General features: G+C 34.2%; 6 protein-coding genes across 13 annotated transcripts in view; 2 read left to right on the top strand and 4 right to left on the bottom strand.

Moving 5' to 3' along the window:
- Positions 1-5,290, top strand: part of LOC105452849 (potassium voltage-gated channel protein eag) — a 75,904-nt gene extending 70,614 nt beyond the window's left edge. For both annotated transcript variants that reach the window (XM_011694342.1, XM_011694349.1), the window contains 2 exons: positions 3,463-3,620; positions 3,785-5,290. In XM_011694342.1, the coding sequence (XP_011692644.1) occupies positions 3,463-3,620; positions 3,785-4,821 (1,195 nt within the window). In that variant the 3' untranslated portion in view covers positions 4,822-5,290. The remainder of the gene's footprint in view (positions 1-3,462; positions 3,621-3,784) is intronic.
- Positions 5,291-10,595: 5,305 nt separating this feature from the next.
- LOC105452872 (glycine N-methyltransferase) lies at positions 10,596-15,562 on the bottom strand. The gene is made up of 5 exons (XM_011694398.1): positions 14,310-15,562; positions 12,654-13,012; positions 11,660-11,795; positions 11,358-11,478; positions 10,596-11,125 (listed from the first exon to the last, which is right to left on the bottom strand). The coding sequence occupies exons 2-5, from the start codon at positions 12,985-12,987 to the stop codon at positions 10,838-10,840; spliced, it is 879 nt and encodes a 292-aa protein (XP_011692700.1). The 5' UTR covers positions 12,988-13,012; positions 14,310-15,562; the 3' UTR covers positions 10,596-10,837.
- A 103-nt stretch (positions 15,563-15,665) lies between these two features.
- LOC105452854 (zinc finger protein 706-like) lies at positions 15,666-18,456 on the bottom strand. 4 transcript variants are annotated; one of them, XM_011694386.1, is made up of 4 exons: positions 17,883-18,456; positions 17,390-17,501; positions 17,101-17,256; positions 15,666-17,019 (listed from the first exon to the last, which is right to left on the bottom strand). In XM_011694386.1, exons 3-4 carry the CDS (start codon positions 17,242-17,244, stop codon positions 16,930-16,932), a joined length of 234 nt encoding a protein of 77 aa, XP_011692688.1. In that variant the 5' UTR covers positions 17,245-17,256; positions 17,390-17,501; positions 17,883-18,456; the 3' UTR covers positions 15,666-16,929. The 4 variants fall into 4 exon arrangements, with proteins under 4 accessions (XP_011692688.1, XP_011692664.1, XP_011692680.1 ...); XM_011694362.1 differs by having other exon boundaries at positions 17,101-17,245; positions 17,395-17,501; positions 17,883-18,455; XM_011694378.1 differs by lacking the exon at positions 17,390-17,501 and having other exon boundaries at positions 17,101-17,245; positions 17,883-18,454.
- Positions 18,457-18,594: 138 nt separating this feature from the next.
- LOC105452878 lies at positions 18,595-23,070 on the top strand. Of its 4 annotated transcripts, none has more exons than XM_011694411.1 (6): positions 18,595-18,978; positions 19,444-20,116; positions 20,204-20,517; positions 20,604-20,843; positions 21,393-21,659; positions 21,768-23,070. In XM_011694411.1, the coding sequence occupies exons 2-6, from the start codon at positions 19,639-19,641 to the stop codon at positions 22,053-22,055; spliced, it is 1,587 nt and encodes a 528-aa protein (XP_011692713.1). In that variant the 5' UTR covers positions 18,595-18,978; positions 19,444-19,638; the 3' UTR covers positions 22,056-23,070. The 4 variants fall into 4 exon arrangements, with proteins under 4 accessions (XP_011692713.1, XP_011692724.1, XP_011692734.1 ...); XM_011694422.1 differs by having other exon boundaries at positions 18,595-18,867; XM_011694432.1 differs by lacking the exon at positions 18,595-18,978 and adding an exon at positions 18,989-19,120.
- Positions 23,071-23,153: 83 nt separating this feature from the next.
- Positions 23,154-24,383, bottom strand: LOC105452894. The gene is made up of 2 exons (XM_011694450.1): positions 23,931-24,383; positions 23,154-23,683 (listed from the first exon to the last, which is right to left on the bottom strand). Exons 1-2 carry the CDS (start codon positions 24,037-24,039, stop codon positions 23,595-23,597), a joined length of 198 nt encoding a protein of 65 aa, XP_011692752.1. The 5' UTR covers positions 24,040-24,383; the 3' UTR covers positions 23,154-23,594.
- Positions 24,384-24,532: 149 nt separating this feature from the next.
- Positions 24,533-25,374, bottom strand: part of LOC105452906 (bis(5'-nucleosyl)-tetraphosphatase [asymmetrical]) — a 4,024-nt gene continuing 3,182 nt past the window's right edge. Inside the window, exon 2 of the mRNA XM_011694461.1 lies at positions 24,533-24,914. Coding sequence (XP_011692763.1) covers positions 24,598-24,914 — 317 coding nt within the window. The 3' untranslated portion in view covers positions 24,533-24,597. The remainder of the gene's footprint in view (positions 24,915-25,374) is intronic.

Raw genomic sequence — 25,374 nt, forward strand, 5'->3', positions numbered from 1 at the left:
TCATCGTTAAACTTTATCGTTAAACGTTACTGTTCTAACGTGGCAATAACATCACGACTAAAGTTTCTCTCTCTCTCTCTCTCTCTCTCTCTCTCTCTCTCTCTCTCTTCAAAATATCAGTAATGGGGACATCATAACTCTATGAATAGAGACATCCTTCTCTATGTTTCTCCCACCAAAGCGAATTAACAAGAAATAACGAAATTATTCAAAATTATGTTCTCTTTCTAACGGAGCACAGATGTTTAATTATAAGGAATGCGCAGTCTATACTTATTACGTCTATGGCACTTGCATTATTCTGTATTTTTGATAAAATACATATATAAACTATATGAAATATGATTGGTTTTTGTTTTACAGTATTATATTATATGATTGATATGAACATTGATATGATTATATATGTGATGTTTCACTATTTATTAAATTAATGAAGGATAAATTAGAAGTAGGATTTGATTTTGTTTAATATTTAGAGATCGTTGAGCAATTTTTTCATAAATCTAATTTTTACCTTAATACTAATTTAATACCTGAACATTTAATCATTTATCAAAGATTTTACGTTAATAAAACGCTTCAGTTTGTTCGTCCTTCCAGCAGACATTTTCACGAGACGTACATTTTATTTGCGGTATTGTATCAGTATCATTATTTTAATTAATGATTATACTGCAGTTTTTAACGAATGCTAGAGTGCTGTAAGATATGTGGCTTTACAAGGTCATGCGCATCTTTTTCGCATAATCATATTTTATAACTAAAAACCAGAGTTACATAGCATAAATTGCAGGATTTCGTACAGTTTTAATTTCCTTTTTTATACAGCTTTACTTTATCTGCCAGCTTTTATTTTCGGCGCTAGAGTGACATAACAGCCATAACGTTATGGCGACATTCGGAATCCTTACGAGTTTTGTTAATAAAAGGGAGATCCCCCAAATCATACAGTACGATTTAATATGTTTAACAAAATTGATATCGACAATAATACTTTCCAAGTAAACAATATTTCACCTGTATATAATTAATGACCACGAATATAATTATTAATCGCGCATTCGATTGCGTAAATTTGCAACGCTGACAGTAAGGTGAGAGAAACTGCCGAAATCCTGATATATTTAACGAGCATCTTCAATTTTTATGCAAAGCCAAGTGCATGTGACGAACGCACACACTCTAGTATTCAGATTTCTCTTTGTCTCCTACATAGTTGGATATCTTTGATGAGAGTGCATATATACATACGAACATATACAAAATACTGTCATGTAGATGCCCGAGAAATTATTGGAATGCCAGAGAGAAGATTAAACGAATATCACGCTGCATTTACAATATTCTGCTTTTTTTAAATTTCTATTATAATCATCAACGATCTTATTATATATATAATATACATATGTCTATGACTTCCGCATTCTCAATTGCCTGATTCATATGCAATATGCTTTTATCGCTAATTATTTCTTCCGAATTTTTACTTGATAGCCTTACGCTACTTTTCTTTGTAGCATAATTATTTATATTCACTACCTTGATAACAATTTTCGTAATGATTATTATTGCAATGGAGAACAACTCTTATATACGATACTCTTATAGACGGTTGTGATTTATATGCATGATAAAGAAAATCAAGTTTTTCTTTAAAAATGATGATAATAATAATAAAATAAACTTATACACGTACATTTAATTTACGTTATTAAATTTAATTTAAATATTATTATTATAAATATAAATATTATTCTGTAATAATAATCAATAATAGTGTATTTTTTATTTAATCAAATATGAAAGATTTTTAATCGCTTTTGTCAATTCAATCTAATGCATGATTTTAATATTTTAGTAGAAATTGCATATTCATACATATATATGTATATATTAAAAATTGGCAAAAGAATTTTTTGTACTTGTCAAATATATTTAGCGTTTTCGACGATTGTTTATATAATCGAAACATTAATTCGACTTATGTTATTACAATAATATTACAGCTATATATATGTATATACATTAATGAAAAGTAAAAAATATTTATGTAAATCGTTGATTGATTAATTTCTGAAAAAAGTGGGCGTGCTTTGATACACACAATAAGATTTTAATAGTACTTTCCATTGCTTACGCGAACCTCATTTCACAAAGGCGCTGTGACAGCATCAATAATTAATAATTATAACGTAACTATTCGCCGCGTTTAATATATTCGTTAAAGTGGCATTCCCAAAGTTTGTCAGGCAATTTCTCATCCCGTTGTCGTCCCAAAAGGTAACATACCAAATAAAAATAAACGTTGGTCGACACTGATCGGTGTTCTATGACATTCTTTTTAAAGAATGAATAAAAAATTAAATAATTTTTACATGTTTGTCGATAATTTATATTACATATTAGTAAATATCAATTTGTTAGTTTATCTGTCGTCAATAGATTTTAATATAGTTTATTAGTTTTTATTATTATGCGCAAAATCCGTGTATAAATGCAGCCATTGAAAAATTTTAATATAATCATTTTTCATGCATAGAAAAATACTATTATGTTATTATAGCGTTCGCAATTAATACATCACAAATACATGATTTATTATTAATTCAGTAACGATGTGTTGTATACTAACAATAAGATTGAGAAACATTTTCAAATTTAAGTACCCTCTCAATTCATGTGTCTCATTCTTTAGCAGTATCGTTTTGCTATTTTATTGACATCAGTTGCCGAAAACAAAATCTCACGAAGAAGATAAGACCTCTCAAGAACTTTTTAAAGAACATATTGAACGACATATTACACTCATAATTTGAACTGAATTAAGAAATTGTAGTGAGGGATTTGTATATTTCAATGCAAAACACTATAAAACTCTGGTATAATTCGAACGTTATTGATAGTATACGTCAGAACGTGTTCTGATTATTCTTTCTACAGCAAATTGACCGAAGTTTTCACCATCGGTGTTTACCAACGTTCTCCGATTTCCTCTCGTATATTTTGCCAACGTTGTCCACCGTTGTGGATCCCGTATAATATAGGCACGGCACACCGTAAGTCGCTCGACCGCCAACCAACCGAGGCTACTTTCCTTTTTCTAGCTCTCGATAGTAGGCGGCTGTATTCTACGCTACGATGATAACCTGATTAGCTTGGCCCCGAACTAGTTCGGGGATGCACTGTAGATACAATTAATCGAATCGGAAAAGAGAAAACGAGACTCAATGAATTTATATAGAAAAATAGACAAATTAAGTTTTTCACGTGAGAATGGTCTTTTGTCCAGCACTCCTTCACACTCTTGGCCCTCTATATGCATTTGTACTTTGCTGCCCTGGTCCAAATCTAGGGAATAACCAGCCTTTATCGTATCCTCTTCTTCGTATGTAAACGTATTTTGTAAATGGCTTATACATTTAAAACAAAGCGATTTTTCTCTTTTTCTATTCCATGCAGATTTCGCCGCGAAAGACAACACACTGCCGACGTAGAGAAGGGCGACGGTAAAGACGCCAAGGATGGCGAAACGTCGCATGCCAAGAAGCTATCTACTCCCGAGGAAGGTGGAACAACCATCACGAAAACGCGACCCGGCAAGTGGGGTCGTTTATTAGGTAAAATTAAAAATAAATTTGTATTAATTTTAATTGTATGTATATACGTTAAATCAATTATATCAATCAAATCAATCAGATATACTTAACGCTATTTAAAACAATAAAAAAGATTGAAATTATATATTTGTTGAAGATTTATGAAAAAACTTTTGATGCTGCAGGTAGCTCAAGTTTAGACACTGGTAGCGAATCGGGCACAGCCGGCGATACATTCAAGCGATCTCTTAGCGCTAGAGACCCGCGGCCAGGATCTAGTGCTGGCACCAACAAGGTCTTCCCGAAGCTGAGCAAATTGGGAGGCACAATCGAAGAGAGCGGCGATAATGTCGAAAAAGATGCTCAGCAACAGCAGGCGCAACAAGCGCAGCAGACCCTCAGCGTAGACTCGAAGCAATTGCAGTTGCGACGTCTAGAGAGCTACGACGGTGGTCTGATTACGCAGCAATCGAGTCACGAGCGGGAGATTCTTGCGGCGGTACTGGAAGTGAAAGTGGATTTGAAGCTAGAAGTGCAAAGGGTAAATCAGCGGCTAGCCAAAATCGAGGACATGCTACAGGCGCTGATGAACAAATTGCCTGCAGCCGTCGTCGGAACGTCATCGTCCGGCGGCGGTAACGGCGGCAGTAATTTTCAACAACAGAAGATTCCGAGCTTCACTCTGAGCGGTGTTGTCCAGAGTTGTCAATCACCCGCCACCTCGAGCGCGATAACGTTGGTTCAGTCTGCTACTCAGACTACTGAGTACAGACCGTCGATCGCTACCACGTCGACATCCACGACACCGAGCGAGGGTTATCGAGAGCAGTCGACGGCGACGGAGCGTGTGTCGAAGAGCGGCCAGGAGCACCACCATCATCATCACCATCACCATCAATCGTCGTCATCGCGGGATGTCAACAAGGAGCTTCTGGAGCGGCTGGCGCAGGCCTCCACGTCGCGCGGCGATGACTCGAATGCCCTGGGGCCGCTTATCCTGCGTAAGCGGCGCAGCAAATCGCGCAACAAAGGTGCGGCGCCGCTTGCTCCTCTCGCCACGCAGCCAATGAGTCCTTCAGAGGCCACGGAAACCACGCAGATGCTCGAGTGTACCGATGATCGGGACTCGAGCGGTGGACCGATCGACAGGACTGTCGCGGACAGGACCGCCGAGAGATCCGACCGTAAGAGACCACCGCCCAGACCGAGGGAGTATTTGTGAAAGTTCTTTTTGCACCGATTATCTCTTTCCTTCCTCTCCTCGAGACAATCTGCCGCGGCGCGGTCAAAAAAAGTTCATCATCCAATACGCTTGGTAGTTTAGTTTCTCGTGAGAACATAAGTCCGCTGTACGATAACGCGCTCGCAATTATCTTATTCTAAAACGTTCATGTAATATGTACATCGAACAATCGCTACTGTTCGTTATTCTCTCGTTTTATTTACGTGCATGATGATGGCATGTTACGCGGTGGTTCATCATTTCGTGATGCAGCTGGAAGATTTAATTGTTGGCTACTTTACGCGTGTGACTGAACTTCTTCGATAACTGCACTGATTGAGTACTGATTGTGAATAAGTTGATTCTGCTTTTTTCCGAACAGCAAACGTCGCTGTTAACGAATATAAAGTGTCGATATTTCTGTTTATATATCGACTCTGATAAAATATAGACATAATACGTATTTAAAGAGAAGAGCTTCGCATTTTTGTTAATTGCTCTTCAAGATGACTAGAAGGAAAGACGAGGCGAGAATCGAGATTTTATCTCGAGCCGATGAAACGCCAGCATAATTCTACAAGGCCAAAAGTGACGCGACTAACGAGGAAACGAGATAAATAAATACGTCTTAGGTACGAATTACTCGCTGGCAACGGCTTCTTCGAGACACATCGAAACTCTCCGAGGGAGTATATCCACCCTTGTATAGGCATACACATATACACACGGTAGGTAGATATAGATTCACGTGCATCATATAGTGAATTTCACGGTAGTATCATGGGATTATGCTATATTTCTAAGCCTCTTTCCGGCCACAAAAACGGTTCACGTCGACACCAAGCCATTGTCTCTCTTAATGAGGCAACGTGGCATTTTGTAATAATTAAGCCAAGCATTCGCGCATGTGATTCGTGATATAATTTGTAACGATGGTGTCTAACCAGATTGTCAAGGTTGTATAGCCAGAATCGACCAAGTATATTAATTTTCAATAAATATCATAAAATGTTTTAGAGTCGAAGACATGGAGAATATGTTACAGAAATATAAAATAGAAACTAATAATACGCGATATATTAATAAAAATCTTACATATAAAATAATAATTAAAATTTTTTTCAAAATTTTACGGCTTCTTTTTTTTAAGTAGTATTATAAATTTTATGATACTAAAAATAGTACTTGTTGATGGCTAAAATATTTAAAGACAAATAATTTTTTAGGACCTTGAGCAATTAATTTAGATGAAAATCTAAAGATATAATTTCAGACTTTTTTTCTGAAAAGTAAAAACATTTCCGGAATAATTATTTTTTTAGCGTGTAAATTTCAATACTCATTATTTTTAATAGCTTGAGTCTCAAATATATTTATATTGTATCCTCATTTTTTATTGGTTCTGCACGAGTTATTTAAAAGAGACAGCCGGTTAGATAAAGAGCACATGTACAATGTTTAAATATATTTTCCTATAGATAGACAGAATATGTATTGCAATAGTAAAAGTACCTGATACAAACTCAAGGGCTTCATTACGTCGATATAATTTCGAGAGAAATTAATCAAAAATTTTAATACGTAGTTTGAGTACTACCGACAGTACCAACAGATAGAGGAATTTTTATCTTAATTGAAAAATGTTTAGAAATTTTCAATTCAAATATATTTTACGTTTTTTTTTTTACTTTGAATAACGTTATCGAGCAACGTTGAGTAATTAGAGCAGAAGAATGAAAGAGCTAATCGAATACGAATCGAAATAATTGTCTCGTCGTACTCGACAAATAGTCAATAGAATTGCAAATGTGATCGTCGTTCTATCCAAGAGAGAACTGGCGACACAATCTGTTGCATATTGCAAGTACAATTTAAGCAGTTTCAATTGAAATCGTAATTTAAAAGTTTTTAATTAATCTCGCATAAAATTTAATTATTTTCGTTGTTATATTTTTTACAAATTTTTGTCATTGTTATTCAAATTTATATTATATTAAAGTCATAAATTATGAAAATACTTTCGATAACATTTTCTTAATCTTAATTATTTATTTGATAATTTTAGTCTTATTACTATTTTACACATACTATTTTTCACACGACGAATGGTTATAATAAAGCAATGAAAAAGTGTGATTTGACTTCCTGAATTTGTTCTTCAAGTTGACGAAGATATTAATTCGTCAAGAAAAGTTTCTCTTGTGCAAATAGTATTGTTACGCAGGAATGGCGCTACGTTTACAAATTCGTATGAAATATATACGAAGCCAAAACAGCAATATTAGATGTATATATCTTGTAACATGACATGTATATATATTTGCATAATCATTGACCATACAATGAGAAAGCACGTTGTTAAAACTGCTACTGTTGTAGACGAGAATGGCGTCTTTGCTAATAATGAAACGAGCTGACAATCAATCTTTTGCAAGTATTTTTCAAATCAAATCTAAATTATCATACAATTTATATATGAATCTAAATTACTTGCCATTGCTATTTGTGAAGAGATGAAGTGTAGAGGAAACAATTAATTTGTATCAATAGAACTATTTTTTCACTTCTAATCACCTCTTTGATTCAATCATTTTATAGTTTGTAGCAATTGTAAAAAATTAATATTTTTCTATTTTTAAGAACCATGAAGAGCAAAGGCACAATTCTCATCACCGAAAACATTTAATTAAATCGAAAGTATAGACGCAAATACGCGTGCACACACGTAAAATACACATACATATATATTTGCGCGTGTACATATATACATATATAAATATAATAAGAAAGAAAGAATATATATAAATAGAGAATATATAATTTCATGTTATGAAAAAAGAATTATCGAAAAATTGAAAACTTTGTTAAATAGATTTAGAGACAGAAACGATATAGCTGGCTCTATCATAGTTTATATACTTATACGCAAAGAAAAAGATTTAACACTGTTGAAATTGTAGCAATTAAGCCAATTAAACGATTAAGTCTATCGCTCATTGATTGATATAGAAATGCGATATGCTGAAATTTTTCAAGCACACCAATCATATCGCGCGGGCCATACGTTAAATGCTCGATTTTTGCAATTAATTTCCACTCAATCAACAATAGGATTACATTTGTGTAAATTCAATTTATAACATATGCGGGGCTATCGAGTAAACTATTGGACTTGTTTTATTTTATATTATTATTTTTAATTAATTGCTGATTGGTAAATTATAAAATCACTTATATTTAATTAACTTTATTCTTGTCTTAAAATTGTACTGATTCTTCGAACTGGAAAGAAACTGGAAACTTGAACTTATAACAGTAAACGTCTTGGATTCTCAGAAAATCTTTCTATAACTTTCACCTCAATTTTTTATGAATAATTATTTCTGTTTTTCTTCTAAGATTTAAGGGGCGGAGCCTTGGCCCTCGTCCCTTCCCTGACTGCGTCCATGGAGTATAATATAAAATAAATAATCTATACAGCTTTTTTTAAATAGAAAAAGTTATGAGAGGGAAGCAAAAAACGAGCGTATAGGAATGAATGTGCCCGCGTGTAAATGTAAAAAGAATAAATAATTAAGTCTCTCCGTTCGCGATCTGCCCGTTTGATCAAATTGTTTGAAACTGTGTAATATGTTTCACTGTCATCGTTTGATTGCATTAATTATTTTTACTTATTACGAAGACCTTTGCAAGTGCGAAATTTTTGCAAAAATTTTTGTAATAAACGTGTATTTGTCTTTTCTTTATTTTTGAATATGAGAAATCATACAGTAAAAGTAGGTAAAACTAATATGTAGAAAATATGTTTAGAATATTTAAGAATATTTAAAGACGATCATATTTCTCTTATGTGAACATCTTTCGTGAGTCACATTGTGCAGCCGGGCAGGTCGTCATTGGATGTAAACGAGAGAGTACAAATGCAATACGATATTACGGTTTTTTACATCAGCTACTTCGCAATAATACGAACAATCGCCATTCGAACGACAATGTCATAATATGAGTCGTTGTCCCTGACCTTACGTGCTTATTCGCTCGAAAGTTTTAAGAAGCAAGTCAATTCTCGTGACTCGTTACAACGAGTTACTACACGGCATGTACAAATCCGCGTTCGAAAGTTGCTGCGAAAGCTAATTTGCTGTCCTTGATCATTATCAATTATCAAAAAGTTATATTATTCCTATACTGTCATGTAGATTATTATATTAAACTTTATATTTTAGATCAAGCGAAAAATCTTCGTTAGAATAAAACGTCGTCGAATTTCGTTATCGAGCTGATGATCAGCGATATATACCCATACATTTTTCAGTATAAATTAATTTTAATCAGGATCATAAAAAAGCGGCGATTCATATCTTAGTTTTTCTCAATCCATGCGACGTTGATTAAAGTAAACTCTAAAATAGTATAATTTATGTGTATTATTATTATGTTATTATGTATACAGCCGCAACACGCTAAGTAGCATGTCACAATCGCCGCGTGCGATCTCGAGAGCCTTAAATATAGAGAAATTCGATACGACGATGACGACGAGAGTATTCGCAACGACCGTCGAAGAAGCCGTGATAGGTATTGTACGAATTTCATGAAAAAAAAGATTGAAAACTGAAAAACTATAAATATATAAATATATATACGTACATATATATACATATATACTGATAGAAGGGGGGGGGGGAAAGATTTTTGCTATAACACTTCGTCCATTTTTCTATATGGGCAGTTCGTTGCACTCGTAACACAAATCCTTGGCCTTGTAAATTATTATCCTCTTCAACCATTTCTCCAACGAAAAATACCTCCTGTTTTCACAATACAATGCAGACAGTATGTGCAATGTACATCGAAGAAATCGAACAGAATCCAAAGGAATCTACTTGATTTTTCTACCTTCTTTCTGACTCTCTTTTTCTCATCTCCATTTCTTTCCCTATGCAAAATTGCCTACTAAACGATAATAATCTCTCGGGGTTCGATTTCTACGATAGTGGCCACTCTTTACGTAACGATGGGACTCTTGTCAAGTTTTGCGGGGCCCAATAGAGCGAACGATCGGGGGTGGATTCAAGTAAGAATTTGCGAAAGCAATTTCTCCGCCGATTTGAAGTTGAAAGGATCATTGACGATTGATGAAATGTGGACAGATGATACGTATCGCAGGTACTTTGATCATGTCAATTCCTGAGTGAAAAACACGATGAGATCGCGGCAATAATGACTGCAAAAGAATCGAATGATTTATTCGAATGATTTTATGTATTTCATAGAAATGTATCGTTTCGTTTGCAATCAGTTACGTGCAAGGGTGAAAGTCGCATAGGATAGTCAATTTGCATTCAGCAAACGTGTAGTCTTCCTGTTGTCCCCACATTCGCGCGTTTATTCCAAGTGTCGACTGCGTGAGAAATATGACAGAGAACAAATATGAAATCACAAAAATACGTCCAAAATATTATCCAACAAATCATCGTCAATGATCGCTCGAAGAATATCCATGAAAAGTCAAATTGTAGCATCGAACGAAATCTGGTTAGAATATTCAATGAAAAAGCTGCTTTCAAACTTATAATAAAAACATTTAAAAACCTATATATTTCCGTGGTTTTCTTTTAAAATATATTCTTCACAGGTGAAAATTCATTATCATATTCATATTTTTTCGCTTATATTTTCATAAATAAAGAATTTTTTGACATAATTTATATGCGTAAAATATATTTCTTAGTTATAATATTATTTTATGCTATATTTTGCAACTATTTTTTAATCGTAGTATTCACTATATAATTCTAATTGGATATTATAGTTTATGTTTAATAAAAAATATCTTATTTTAATTGATCTTCACATCGTTCGTTTCTTAACGTGGACAGATTAATTAATAACAGATTCTACGTTGAATATCATTCTGTCTAGTGTGACGGAACGTTTGTTCCAAAAAATTAATGACACTGTTAAAAAACGAATATCACGTAGTTACATCGACTGTTTATGTCAATGTCCTATTTTAATGTTGTTTCTCCAATACGTGGATGTAAAATCCGGGATCTTCGATTTGATTGAGTGGTTTGAAGTCACCGTAGATAGTGTGTTTCGCTCCGTGGCTAAATGTTTCGGTCAGCATGTCGCGGAAAATTGTCAATCTGTGAGGATAATACGACAGCCTAAATTCGCTGATAAATTCGGGATTATTTTTGTTCTCCTCATCTAAAGCGATCATATAATCCATAGTAACAATTCTCGGTTTTCCGGAAACGTAGAGCACCGATGTCTTGATATCCGTCATATGCTGACTCTGCGTTATGAAAAATTGACAATTTTTAATGCAAAATTTTCTCAAATAACGAAAAAGTTTAACAATTATTTACTCAGATACGGCAAGCTAAATACGCAAAATAATTAGAATAATTCTGTAAATTGAAATAGATAATCTCAAAACTTTTCCAAGTTTTTCATTACCTCTAATACAATGTCTCTAATACAATGACGTTAATAATAAATAATTACATTTTTTAAACGATACTTACATTATAATATATACATTTTGAAGGAGTTTGGCCAGTTCTAATGATATAATCGTAATTCCTGTGATCGATGAGTAATAAACCCCCCGGCTTTACACAACGTTCGAAATTCACTAAGGCTTGTCTAAAATAATCAAATATCTTATGAATAATTAGATTAATAAAATGTTCTGTATTAATCTCTGTCAAGTTTAACTATAATTTTATACTTTGGATTACGCTTTGTAAATACAATTTGAGAATCAATGTTCCGAAGTATCAACCGATTATAATCTAATATATGATCTATATAATGAATTTAATACCTCTGCTCTCTCTGATCATCGAAAGAATCAGGCATGTGAGCAAAACTATTTCCCAAACATATAACGGCATCAAAACCTTCTCCAATCAGATGACTAATATCGCTGGGTAGAGTTAGCCAATTCGCTTCTTCGATTACTGTCACAATCCAAAAGATCAAAATGATAATTGCAAAGATGTGTTTCTCAACAAATTTACAGAATTCTCTTAAATTATATATCGACAAAATAAAATCTTTACCTTTTTTTCTTGGACTTTATTGTGAATATATTATTCTTTAATACTCTAAAACTAATATACAATATATATTTGATAATTATTATTAGTATAACATTTAATATAACTATTTGTCTCAACTTTATTGGCATATGCATTATTCGCGTTTTCGGTTTACAAATACATCGCGTGATTGGAATCACGAGGTCGAAGGCCAGGAAATAGAAAACGAGAAGTCGCGATTAACTTTTGCTGACGTACGTAAACGTAAAGATCCTTTCTGTACTTCTATTAAATACTGATAAATCCGGCATAATGATAAGCAATCCGGTGCCTGTTTTCGAGCGATATACTCGACTGTCGTGCTTTAAAGTACTTTATCTGGTTTTGATTTCATGTGTAATAAATATATGTCAGAAATAATATTTTGTCAGATTGTATATATGTTAACAATAACAACTTTTATCGACGGAAAGATTATAAGTGCACATTTAATGATTCAATATTAAATGTACGACCTATACCGTTATCGCAATATTGATTTAAATTTTTTTTAATGCACGCATATAGCGTTATAATAATATTTCTCAATCCGAATAAAGGCCAACTCTTGCGTCAAGATGTTATTTCAAATTTGTATGTAACTTAACTAACCCTCAAATCGTATTTCTCTTTAAATTTCACGAATATCTTTCGCTTATCTTTGTTTTATTTTTCCAATTCTTTTTAGGCAAAAAAATTTGATTCTATTCTAAAATATTAAACGTCCAACTTGCTCACCCCAGTTGTCGAAGGCAGGCTCTTTTCTACGATCCCATCTGGATTTTAACGCGTACTTGAGCATCTTGTCAGACGCGTCGACGCTGACTACTTCAAAACCTTCTTCCAGCAGCATCACGGAGTCGACGCCAGTACCGCAGGCGACATCCAATATTCGACGGCATCCCTTTTGCCGCAGCAGACCTACCAGGAAATCCCGATAGTTCTGCGTACGTTGTTTTTTGTCGCCGATAAAAACTTCCCAAACTTTTGCCGCTCTGCCGTCCGCATATTGATCCTTGACACCCTCGGCTGGTGTACCGAGAGAACGAGTGCGAAATACGGAATCCACCATCGCGAGGGAATGAGACTTTACAAAACTGTGGAATCAACGTACATCTTACCAAAGAGTGTAATTGTAATGTGAAAGTAAAAAATATATATCGAAAAGAACTTTAATGAATTTATTAAAATGGAATTATACTTGTCAGTCGTTATTTTGCCTTTATCGTTCTAATCACTATCAGTCATATACATTAACGTAATAGCGCATATTTTTTGTTTTATTTAATTATTTCTTCTCTTGCGATTACATTTACTGTTCACGACCATATAGATCTCGAATATATTTAATTCTGATTTAATCCCACTATATAATTTGACTATTTTTCCTATTATTTCACGTTAGCTATTTTTGATTATTCTACATGTTAACTACTTTCCTTTAATTATAATCAGAGATTAATCACGCATTCCGACGCAAGTTTCTATCTGCAAGATCGACCAAATGAGATGGCTTCATCATCATACGTGTGAATTATTTCCGCATAAATTATCGTTATCTCACGTAGTGTAGTCAAGGGCTCTTAATGTAAGTCAAGCGTCAGATTTACACCGAAGGCAAATGAGAGAAGGGTGACCTCTCCCTTCACATCACAGTGCCACGTGCCTACCGGGAGTAATTCCATCGTCTCCTAGCATTTTCTATTTACTCCCGAGGATGTTGGTGCAGTCTGATTAAGCGCGGTAACTCGGTGCAAGATTAAACGCGGAAGCGGTCGCGTAATTAAACATGTTAACAATGTAACTTAATGTATGATAATGATTCTTGACAATAATTATTAATAACTATTCTCTGCAGCGATTAATATATCCAATATGATACATTTGATAACTGATAAAGTAAAGATTATGAAATCAAATTATTTGTTTCTAGTCTTAACATATTCTACGATTATTTACTTTTTAATGATTATCGATTACGCTAGCTTTTAGCGAAATAATCATTTAAGAAATGCATATTATAGGAATTTTATAAAAGTGTGACAGAATAAGTTTCCAATTTTTCGCTGTTTATTTTATATCTTTCTTTATCTTTCAATAATTCATATGTAAAAATTTTCAGATTTACCATTACAAAGACAGAATAAAGGTAAGAGCTTAGCGAGCTTTTTCTAACTTACTTTCTTAACAACTTGAAAAAGTTAAGATCTGAATTTGGTTAAACTACACTAACTACAGCAATAAAAAATGGATAAAAGTTGGTGCAAATATAAATTAAACTTTTATTTATAATATACTAATTCTAAAGACTTTTCTTCTTAAAAAAAAAGAGGATCAGCCAGTTTTTGATACTCTTGAACTTGTTATTTCTTCCTCTCTTACGAGATATCGTACCTTTAACTCGACCCGATGACGAAACCGTGCGGCTCTTGTCCGACGCTGAATATCGATACAAAAACCGCGTTAAATGTGAATGAAAACTGCCGCAGTGATACAGCAATTGCCGCATTTATATACGCCGTGATAAATAAGAGTCGTTACGATAGTGTGCGCAGATACGTGAGTTCACACACCGCTGCGCCTCGCGCGTCGTGCCAATGATTATCACTGAATTACTTCTCAATGTGATGTAACAATTTCTACACGACACTGACGATTCGATTTAGTAACGTTTGATAAAAGCAAACGACTTCAACTTACTGTGACGTATTGTGACATCTGATTTTGGGAAAAATTTTCGTACAATTTCCGATCACCGAGATCGGAGAGCAAGTCGTCAATTATATTCGAGCAATTAGCAAGTGCCTTTACTTTGTATTCGACTGTCAATTAAATATCGCTAATGACCCTTGTGACTCGATTCTCTCTTCGTAATCAGAATTCAACACTTATAATGCTCTTATTCTTACGTATTATCTTTTCGCGTATACAATAAATTTTTATTAGCACAGATAATGCTCTATATAATAATGCAGATGTGTACGTGAAGGCTGATAAACAATATTATGTTAGCACTGCGCTGTGTGCGCAAAAGAACAATTTTCGACATCTTCGAAAATTGTCGGAAAAAATAATCTCCTTATTATATGAGACGTTATCATCGGAGAAGTCTCGTTACTTGAATAATTTAACAATTCCTCTTTTTTCATCAGAATATAGTGTGCTCGCTGTACAGTTATCATCTTATTGTTAGTGCATTTTATTTTATTTTCTGTATTGTGTTGTACTAATAACGTTTAATTAAATCTTCCTATTTTCTCTCTCAAATTGTTTTCTCGATTCCAAATTCGAGTAAGCAGACCATCCGAAAACAACCCATCAAGAATTTTGGCCTTGACGCCTATGTGCCAGTTACTTATCGCGCATATATGTCATCGCATTTAATCGACAGACTTAAATTCTGTCACAAAATTTGTACAAATATATATAAATATTGCAAATATCATTGCTAATATATTATAATATTTTTTTAATATATCCAAGAGATATGTTGCAACGCATGGAGAGTTTATTACGTCATTTTATAACGTCATCGTTATCAAGAAAGAGCTATATGACGCAAGCAATGACTTGCAAGTCAATCATCTGTAGCAAATAAATAAAAATACGAAAGATAATCGTGATCTCAATGTGTACTTTTACAATATTTGCACAATATGGTGTGTAATGAGATTTCAATAAAATTTTAAAACTTTTGGCTCGCGTTCGTACATAAGGAAAGAATTTAAGCAACGTTAGCAAAATATGTTAATAATATTACATTCCAAGAATAATGGATTCTTTATTGAAGACAACAGAATACTCTTACATTTCTTACAATTACAATAAATACATAACAATATAAGATGAATCAATTATTCTTAGTTTATTACGGTATTTTAAGTACTATATATATTTTACAAGCATAAAAAATGTTATTTATTTTATCTGTAACAGGAAAAATTATGCGTATGTGTGTGGACAGCTCAGTATAACAACGAGCTTTGTTTTATAAACAATAAAAGTATTTACTTCTATAAATGTACAGAGAAAGGCTAACGTAATATCTCCGTTTCAGCTATTGATTGTTCTTATTTTAAAGAGCATACAATATAATCAACTATAAATTGGCAGTTATATGTAGTTAAAGATTGTTATGTATCAAATTCTTGTAATTTAAAGAATTGTTTTTATAAACTTAATATCTCAAAATATAACTATCAGTTAAATGCAACAAAGTTAATGATAGAAAATAATTCTTTTCATAAAGAAGTTTACAGTAGGGAAATTTATAGTGCTTTTTCGTATAAGCTTTCATTGAAATACAAACGCTTTTAAAGTAATAACGAGTTACCTTAATTATAAGTATAAAGCACTTAATTTATTGCAATTTTTTTTGAAAGAACGGCAATAAGAACCAAAGGACTAACAAAATATTAAAATTATAAAAATATTTTTCAACAAAATTGTTTATTTTTCGTTAGATATAGAATTGACATTTACGTCAATTTGTAGAGGTGCTTTATACTTATAGCCAAGACTGTATAAAGAACTGAATAAAAATGCTCTTAATGTATAAATACTTAAAATTCTGATTAGTCATTTATATCATCCTTACATATCATCTTCCTTTATAACAGAAATAAGAAATCGACGATATTGCGTTTTTCCTTATGTTAAAATGTTTCAGAATTTTGCCAAAATTTATAAACTTTATTTAGAAATATACACAGGATCTCTTCAGATGTAATGTTTAACGTACGTGAAAAGTATTGATTATATGACGTGTGTGAAAAATAGTAGTTTACAAATCAAGAATTTCCATATAAGTAAATCATCGATTATGCTTAATATTCTGAGTCGTGCAACAACAATCTATTGAGTGCGATAGATTAGTCAAAACACTAACAATATTAATTTATTTTCTGAAATCATGTAATGATCAGATGAATGTTGAACTATATCACTTTGTCAGTTGCAGCAAATTTTTTCTGCCCTCTCACCCGTGATCTCCACTTTACAACAGTTCGTACCCTCATATATTCTTCAAATCATCGGGCAGCTCGGTTTTGGGATGTTTATTTTCAAAGTGTTGCTTGTAAGTCTTAGGATCTGGCATTTGGGCCTGCAAATAATAAAATTTACATTCAACTCTATGCCAATAAACCTCCAAACATCTGCAAACTGACTGAATGAAGATGCTGACCTTGCATATGGTACACACGTGCACGAGTGCTTTCTGCGCTGCCTTCTTTTGATCATTGGCACTGTGTCCTTGCTGTTTCTTTAGTTTCGCACTTTTTTCCGCTGCCTTGGCTTGAGACTGTATCTTCTGCTGCCCACGTGCCATCCTACAAAAAATGTGCAAAAATTCACAGATAAGTGAAAAAATGTAATATATATTGGCAACAATAGGACAATCTTGTTTTTTCTTTTCGCAGAGTTTGTTAATATGATGCAGGATTAAATTTAGAATATTAACTAACAATACGTATCTAACATTTTTATAAGAATAAATCAAACAATCATATTCTTCGATGGTTGTCACCGTCCGTCAGGAGTCTTTCACTTTCTCTCTTTCTTTTTTTTATCTTCCACAACTATCTCCTGAAATAAGATATAGAACCATATTATACTGTACCTAGTTGCCGAAACGTGCAAACCACGTATTCGCGGAATTTACGCTCGCCGAAATCGTTCACGTGTCTGCTCCGACAATCACTATACACTATGCCACGGAATGAGATGTAAGGTTACTCTCGACCGTTGGAAAAAAGTACAGGGAAAACTTTCTAAGACGAGAGAGAGGGTGAGAGAGAAACACAACGAGGGAAGTATATCTCATCGCGAGAGAGTTCAGGATCTGTGTATCATCATCTGAGAGCTATGCTCCTCTCTCTCGTCTCTATTTCGTTGCTCGTCGGTCGTATATCCGTCTCGTTTCACGTGCAGATAGTGTAAGGCAGTGCAGCTGAACTGACATCTTACCTATCTGCAGACGGCGAATAACTTATAGACGTGGAATAAACGTGCTCGACGAGGGTGCCTTCCGCTTCGGCGATTTTGATATACCGACTCTTCCGCGATGACGGAGGCGCGGATGGTGCTTAACCCGGTTCTTATCACGGCGAGAGGGATTTGGGGAGGTCTTTTTTTTTTTTTATTTTTTTTTATTATGGAAAAGCCGGGACCGATACAGACGAGCGGAGCACTTTTAATACGCGACAAGTATGCTCGCGCGGGAGAAAGCGGTCAAACCGGAATCGCGTGTACCGCGAGTGTCAATGCCGTCAGCTGTCAGCTGCGGCACCGACCAGCGATGTGTATATATATGCATGTGGTGGCGCACGTCTAATCCGAGAATGATCCGACTACGAGAGTACGAGTTTCGGACTATTCCCACCCCCTCCCTCGAAGAGCTTGTCAAATGCGAGTCGCAACACGCGATAAAAAATTTCGTTCTGGTCGATATCAGTCGATATACACCGACGCGTACAAAAAGCACGAAAAAATTTTCGAGCGCGATTCGCGGCACTTGCATACTGTCTTGGCGTCCCGTCCCGCGCGCGCGGTAACACGGCCAATCATTTCTCGAGAATCGCAAAAGTTTGAGAGTCGGTACTGTAGATCTTAAAAACATATGTTCTAAGCTGTGTGTGGATGTACCTTTATAGACTTTATGAAGGGAGCACATGTATTGCGCACATTATTAAAATATTTATAATTTTATTGATATCCACCACCATCCAATGCATTTGCTCACTTTTGTAATCTTCAGCAATTTCTGAGAACCGTATAATAAGTTCCCGAGATCTGACAATCGCAATTTTTTTTCGGTAGATCGGTACTCTATAGCGCACATATATTCCATGACTTGTCGCAATTAGGAAAAATGGCTGATGATTCGTCGGGACGTGTTTTGACAATTTTGGTTGCCTGCTGACTGCTCCTTGAGCCTGATGGTCGACGAGAGGTCATGTCGCCTTGGGAAGCATAATTTCCGTGATCCTAGTGGTGGTACCATCGTGATGTAAAATTCAGCAGTGCGTTTGCCCTGCGTATCCCGCAATCGTCCGCTTGTCCCGTGCGTAACTCATTTAAACGTGTTTCTCGACTTGCTCCTGCTTGCTCCTACCTACTCCTACCTCCTCCTACCATTAGGAGATACTTTTTCGAGAGACTGATATCATCTCTTTTTTTAAAATAAAATGACATCTGTGCGCGAGGCGAGTCACTCTATCAATAAGTAGTTAATTTAATACGAGTGTTACTGACGTGCGAATCTTAGACTTGGCCTGTCATTTTGCGCTCGAGGCGTTTTTTTTTTAGCTAGGATTATCACGCGTGATTACGTGTGGTTCAGTATTTGCACTCAGCTCGATAATGTGACGAGAATGTGATCGTGATGTGTCTTTATTTCTGATATTAAAAAGCATTTATTTGAATGTGAAAATATAAATATCTATTAAATATTAAAACTATAAATGTTCACGAATAAGTATTTCTTTAGTAGATATATGTTATACGTTGATTTTTTAAATTTATATAGGTGAACATGCGACAGACCTACTGCATTCTCTGACGTAACATCCTCCATGTGGTTAAGTGGATATAAAACCTGTGAAAAGTTGGGATCGCGTCATGCCGAATTAGAGATTGCAACGAGTGTCTTCTGCAGTTTCTACAATCATGGTGTAGACAAGGGATCATTAAGGCAATAAAATGCCTGCCATGCAAATTAATAATGGGACAGCACTTTGCTAGTCTCAGAGACTTCTTTAGAATGGATGGTGAAAGGCAGCCTACTGAGATATGCGCTAATGCGCTTAGCCACCCATTACCCTTGGAAATGGTGAATCAAGATGGCAATGAAAGTTTGCCCGAAAACGAGACTAATGGCAATGTACCTGTAACGAATCGTAATATACTGCCGAACAGACCAGAATGTAAACTAGAAGGAAATTTGGACAACGATCGTTTAAACTTAGATGTAGACAACCATAATTCTAGATTTGAATCTTTGTATAGTCAACCTGTCGAAACTCAGGATACAAAGCAAGTTTGTAACAATGGTAATGTTACGAGCGAGCCGTCATTTAGACAACAGGAAGCATGTTGCAGTAGTTCTGGTGGTAGTAACAGTAGTAGCAGTTCTGAAGATAGCCCTGTAAATCCACCCTTAAGACGATCTTCTAAAACTTTGTCATTTGGGAAGAGAAAAAGTATGTATCAAATCAATTCCTCGCATATACATAATAATTTTCATTGTTATGCAATGCTAACTCATATTTCTTTGCACATATTATTAGATAAACAGCGCAACAAAGATCAAAACCCAATATGTAACCATGTTTTATCATCGAAAAAGAAACGTAGCAACTGGGTATTGAAATTTAATTGCGCCAAGAGCAAAAGCTCAAAAAACGCTGACATAATTCCCGGCCAAGGGAATGGTAACTCGGATTGTATATGCACCGGTTATAGGAGAACCGAGGAGCATCCTATGGGTGCGGGCGTCGTGTTTAATAGTCGATCCGCTCCGCAAAGTCCCGTTCTCGGGCCTTTGCCACCGAGCCCCGTAATTGATTTATCGCGATTTAACCCCGAAGAATTTCCTATGGAAGTACGTTTTTATTTCTCGATCACTTTTTAAGAGCAATTTATACAAAGATCTGGTTTCACTGTATCAATTTTCTTTTGTTCCTAAAGGATTGTGACGAACGTGCTCGAATGCAACGCGCACGAGAGATGGAGGAAGGTGTTGAACCCCCTCCCGATTATAGGCCTAATTATCCTACGGGAATACAAGTTCATCCCAACGGAATAACGGTGGACAGTTTGGCGGCATTGTTCCAAGCACATGCCGGTATTCAAGCTGCCGCTCTTACAGCCTTATCCCAAATAGACTTTACGTTAATTCCAAATATTGAGAGACCTGCACACACGCAGGTGAGTCATTTTTATTATTTAAATTTCTATTTATTTACCATTTATATAATTTAATTAAATAATACATATCGATACTTTAGGAGTAATTTTATATGCTGAAATAAAAATTATAATATGTATATAAATACAAGGTTTGTCTACATTACACTTGTGTTTACTAAACTGTAAAAATTAACCAATCATGATTGATTATTTTCCTCATATTCGATTGTAATTTGTCAATTTTTACGCGGTTTATGGCTATTGTAGAGTAGGCTTTAGAGTCTATCCAAATACCCATAGCCGCATAATCATATAAATAAGAAAAAAATCATATTTCTATCACGGACGCATGTAAAAAATAATTGGATAATTTTCTTTATATACATGCTTATGTAGCTGCGCAAGTTTGTCTAGATAACTTTTATATTTTTACGGTATCTTTTATTTTTTTTCCGATATACATATTCATCTTCTAAAGTGTATTGATATGTATTTATAAATTCATAATTGATGTGTATATATATATATATATATATATATTAACTTTTTCGCTATTTTATAATACAGGTTGATTATGTCCATTGTCTCGTGCCGGACTTAAGGTCGATTACAGCCTGCTCTTTCTACTGGGGTAAGATGGACCGTTACGAGGCGGAACGTTTATTGGAGGGCAAGCAAGAGGGTACTTTTTTGCTGCGAGATTCCGCACAAGAGGAATTTTTGTTTTCGGTGAGCTTCCGTAAATACGGACGCTCGTTACATGCTCGAATCGAACAGTGGAATCACAAGTTCAGTTTTGATTCGCATGACCCAGGAGTTTACGCTTCCGAAACAGTACGTATACGTATATATGCATTTGTCCGTATTTATTTTGTATTTGCATTTCATTTTTGATAATTAATAGACACGGTATAACCATGATCTGTATATACACCTTTACAGGTATGTGGTTTAATCGAACATTATAAGGATCCCTCGTGTTGTATGTTTTTCGAGCCCATGCTCACTATCCCGTTACATCGGAATTTCGCATTTCCGCTGCAGCATCTGTGCAGAGCGGTGATAACCACGCGAACAACGTACGATGGCATAAATATGCTGCAGTTGCCAAAGACACTTAAGAGCTATCTCAAAGAGTACCACTATAAACAGAGAGTGCGAGTCAGGCGATTAGATACGGAAAACGATTCACACACGGACTGTAGATCCATATCATGTTTACCGATATGAATCTCCTCGTATTAATATTCGATAGAATTTTATTATATGTTGCATAATTATGTTTCTTTACCCATATCTACAGTTGTGTCGCCGTATCAAATGCGAGCGGTACATGCATACGAGACATTGTAATATCAGGAATATCATGACTCCGACACACACACAGTTACACAAAATATCATTGCAATATTAGCAATAAAAGCATTGTATTCGTCTTAAGCGATTAATAGATACTGAAGGAGATGGCGTAGTATAATTAAAAGAAATGAAAAGAGAGGAAAGATAGGACTTGTGCGTTTTCAAGCGCGACAAGTGCCTACTTGGCGAGGTCTAGTAATCTTACATGTAAATACATCAGGACGACAGTGCTTCATACACTCGCACAGTGTATTGCGAAATCGTGTATTATGTAAACTTCAATATCATTGCTATTGTTCTTATTATTACTACTATACTTATTTCTTTATTTTATTCCTAACTACATTATCTTTTAATCATTATTTTAAATATGTATAATTTAATCTTAATTAAATTACGGGAACAGTTTGTATATTGTTAATTTTTATAGAACGATACCAAAACTTAATTGCCTGAAAGGCGCAGCAATTTAGTCTTTATTACCACAAAACTATGTCGTCAAATTAATCTATTTACGTAGCTAAAGTTACAAAAAAAAAGGGGAGAATGAGAAAGAGAGCGGTAGAAAGAGTCATTGCAAAATCTGGTTCATATTACTCCTATTGTGCCTATTTATAATGTTAAATATTATTAGGTAAAAGCTGTCTGTGTTGATGTTTCTCATTGCCAGATACGAAAATATATAATTTGTGTAAATTCTTTAAATTTCGACATATGGAGTGAATATCAGATGCAGTGAATTGAATTCGGAGTAACAATGCAAATCATTGAATATTGACAAATTTGCAAAATATATAATATTATAGAAATTGTTAAAAGTATTGGTTAATGGTTATTCGTATAATGAACTTCGTATTAAAAAAAAATAAAAATTTAATATTTATTATGTGTATATATTTTATTTGTCTCTGTTCCTAATATAGCGATTATATTGCATAGTCATTTTTAGAAAAAATTAACGATGGAGAATTAAAGCTTAAAAAAAATATTTTATTATCAGTTTATACATAATGTTTTCTCAAATAAGATACTTTGGACTATCGTAAAAAAGCTATGTGCTGATTTTATGTGAGAAATTTCTTAACTTTTTGAAGATATGATTTTGACAGGTTTATATTTGAAATGCTTTTATATTAACACAATGAAATAAAAAATATTTCAATGTAATTTTGATGGATTGTTCAAGATAAAGTAAAGATCTCAATATAATTCTTAGCTTCCATTGGTTCTTAATATACTAGCGTCTTGTTGCTACCTCTATCCATGTTAAATTTAATACCACAATTAATTATTCTTCAAGATTTATATTTTTAGTATATTTTATATGAATACAATTTTGTTGTACAAATGGTATTCATTGGCACGTTGAAACAATATAATTTTTTTAAGTTGCAAGAATAACAATCGTAATCAATTTCCTAAAATATATTCCGTGACTGGCAGCAGTACTTTGTAGTTGAAGAGAAAGAAGAGAAAGAACATCGCTAGAAAAAAAATGTCTATTATATTAGTGTAAGAAAAATATAAAGATTTTTCTCGTAACGATAATGTTTTACATGTACAATTGAAAAATTTAATATTATACTAATCATATTGTGATTATATATTTTATTGCAATGCATAAAACTCGAATTAATTGATGTCGAGATAATTTAAATGGAATTAACTTAAAGATAATAAGTCGTGTAATAATAAGTTGTATAAAAAAATGATAATTCATGATGTGAGTCCATGTAAAAAGGATACTGACAAAATTCCTTTCCCATCTTGTTACCATATACAACTCAGTAACGAGCGTATATCGGAAATACCAATACTTTAGAAAAGATAGTAGACTTTGTATAAGGTTATCCATTATGGTTAACAATTAATTATCGCTCAAACTTCTGCGAGTCTTCTTCTTGGTAGTTTCTACTGTTACTTCTGCGAATCGACTTTGATTCTCTGATATAAGAATTATGGGACACAGAAAAAAACGCAATGAAATTAAACAATAAACAAATCGACCAATCACAGCTGAGTTTAAAAATGATAATCTTATGTTTTCAGCAATTCTCGACTGCGATTAATTCGCGATTATCGCATGTTTTTTTTCTGTGCACTACTGGCTTTATTAGAGGCACTTTTTTTCTGTATACTATGACTCATATGACTGATACGACTACATATGAGATGACATCAGACACTGAAGGCCACTGAAGGCAACTGAAGGTAGTGGCCGTAGTGGCAGAGAGAAGCCTCTGGTGCACATGAGAAACGTCATTTTTAAAGCGATTTCAAATTAAAAGGTCTGTTTTCATTGAATATATTTAGTATTTACGAAAGTATGTGTATGTACATATATACATACATAGTTGGAAATAATTGAATGAGATAAAAACGTATTTAAATTATATATCCTTCGAAACAAAATCTACGCAAGGTTTCGCGATATATATTTATCGAATTCGTTAAGCGCTTTCCGCATCTCGTCGTATTTTGCGCGATCACACGCCTCGCATAGGGGCAGCCAGTCGAACGCCTGATGCTCATTCGACAATCTCACGGGCTTGTCCGGATTGAGCAGTTCCGCCAGCCAATAAATGACGATCTTTGGGCTTCCGTTCACTTTATATGTCATCTCGTGCCTCGCGTCTTCGAAAATTTTCAAGTCGTTCGCCACGAAACCAGCCTCTTCTTGGGTTTCGCGCAAGGCCGTCTCCATATCAGATTCGTTCGGATCAACGTGACCTGGAAACACCGATCGGCCGAGTCGAGCTTAATCTTTTTTTAACAACACGAATTTTTTCTAATTAAAAAAAGTGATTTAAATTTTTAGTTATTCGATAGCAATTAAACACATTTTTTTAATTAAAAATTGTTTATAGTAAACTATATAATTGTTCTTTCATTTTTCATTTGTCAATAATGTTAGAATTTAAAGAAAGAGAAACTAACATATATATATATATATACACACACACACACACACACACATTGTCAATCGGCATACGCAAGGGGAAAATTAAGGAGCATTAAATTTTAACAAAGTGACACAAATTATGAACATCATTTTTTTAACGAAAAGAAAGAAGCTATAAAAGAAGAATTAAGAAAGTTCACTGAAGATTTTCAAAGACAGATTATAACATATAATTAAATATTTTAATAAATTTTGTGTGAAATTAAATTTTTGCCCCCCCCCCCCTCC

Source organism: Wasmannia auropunctata, unplaced genomic scaffold (genome assembly GCF_000956235.1).
Source record: "Wasmannia auropunctata unplaced genomic scaffold, wasmannia.A_1.0 LD336106.1, whole genome shotgun sequence".
Taxonomy (NCBI): domain Eukaryota; kingdom Metazoa; phylum Arthropoda; class Insecta; order Hymenoptera; family Formicidae; genus Wasmannia; species Wasmannia auropunctata.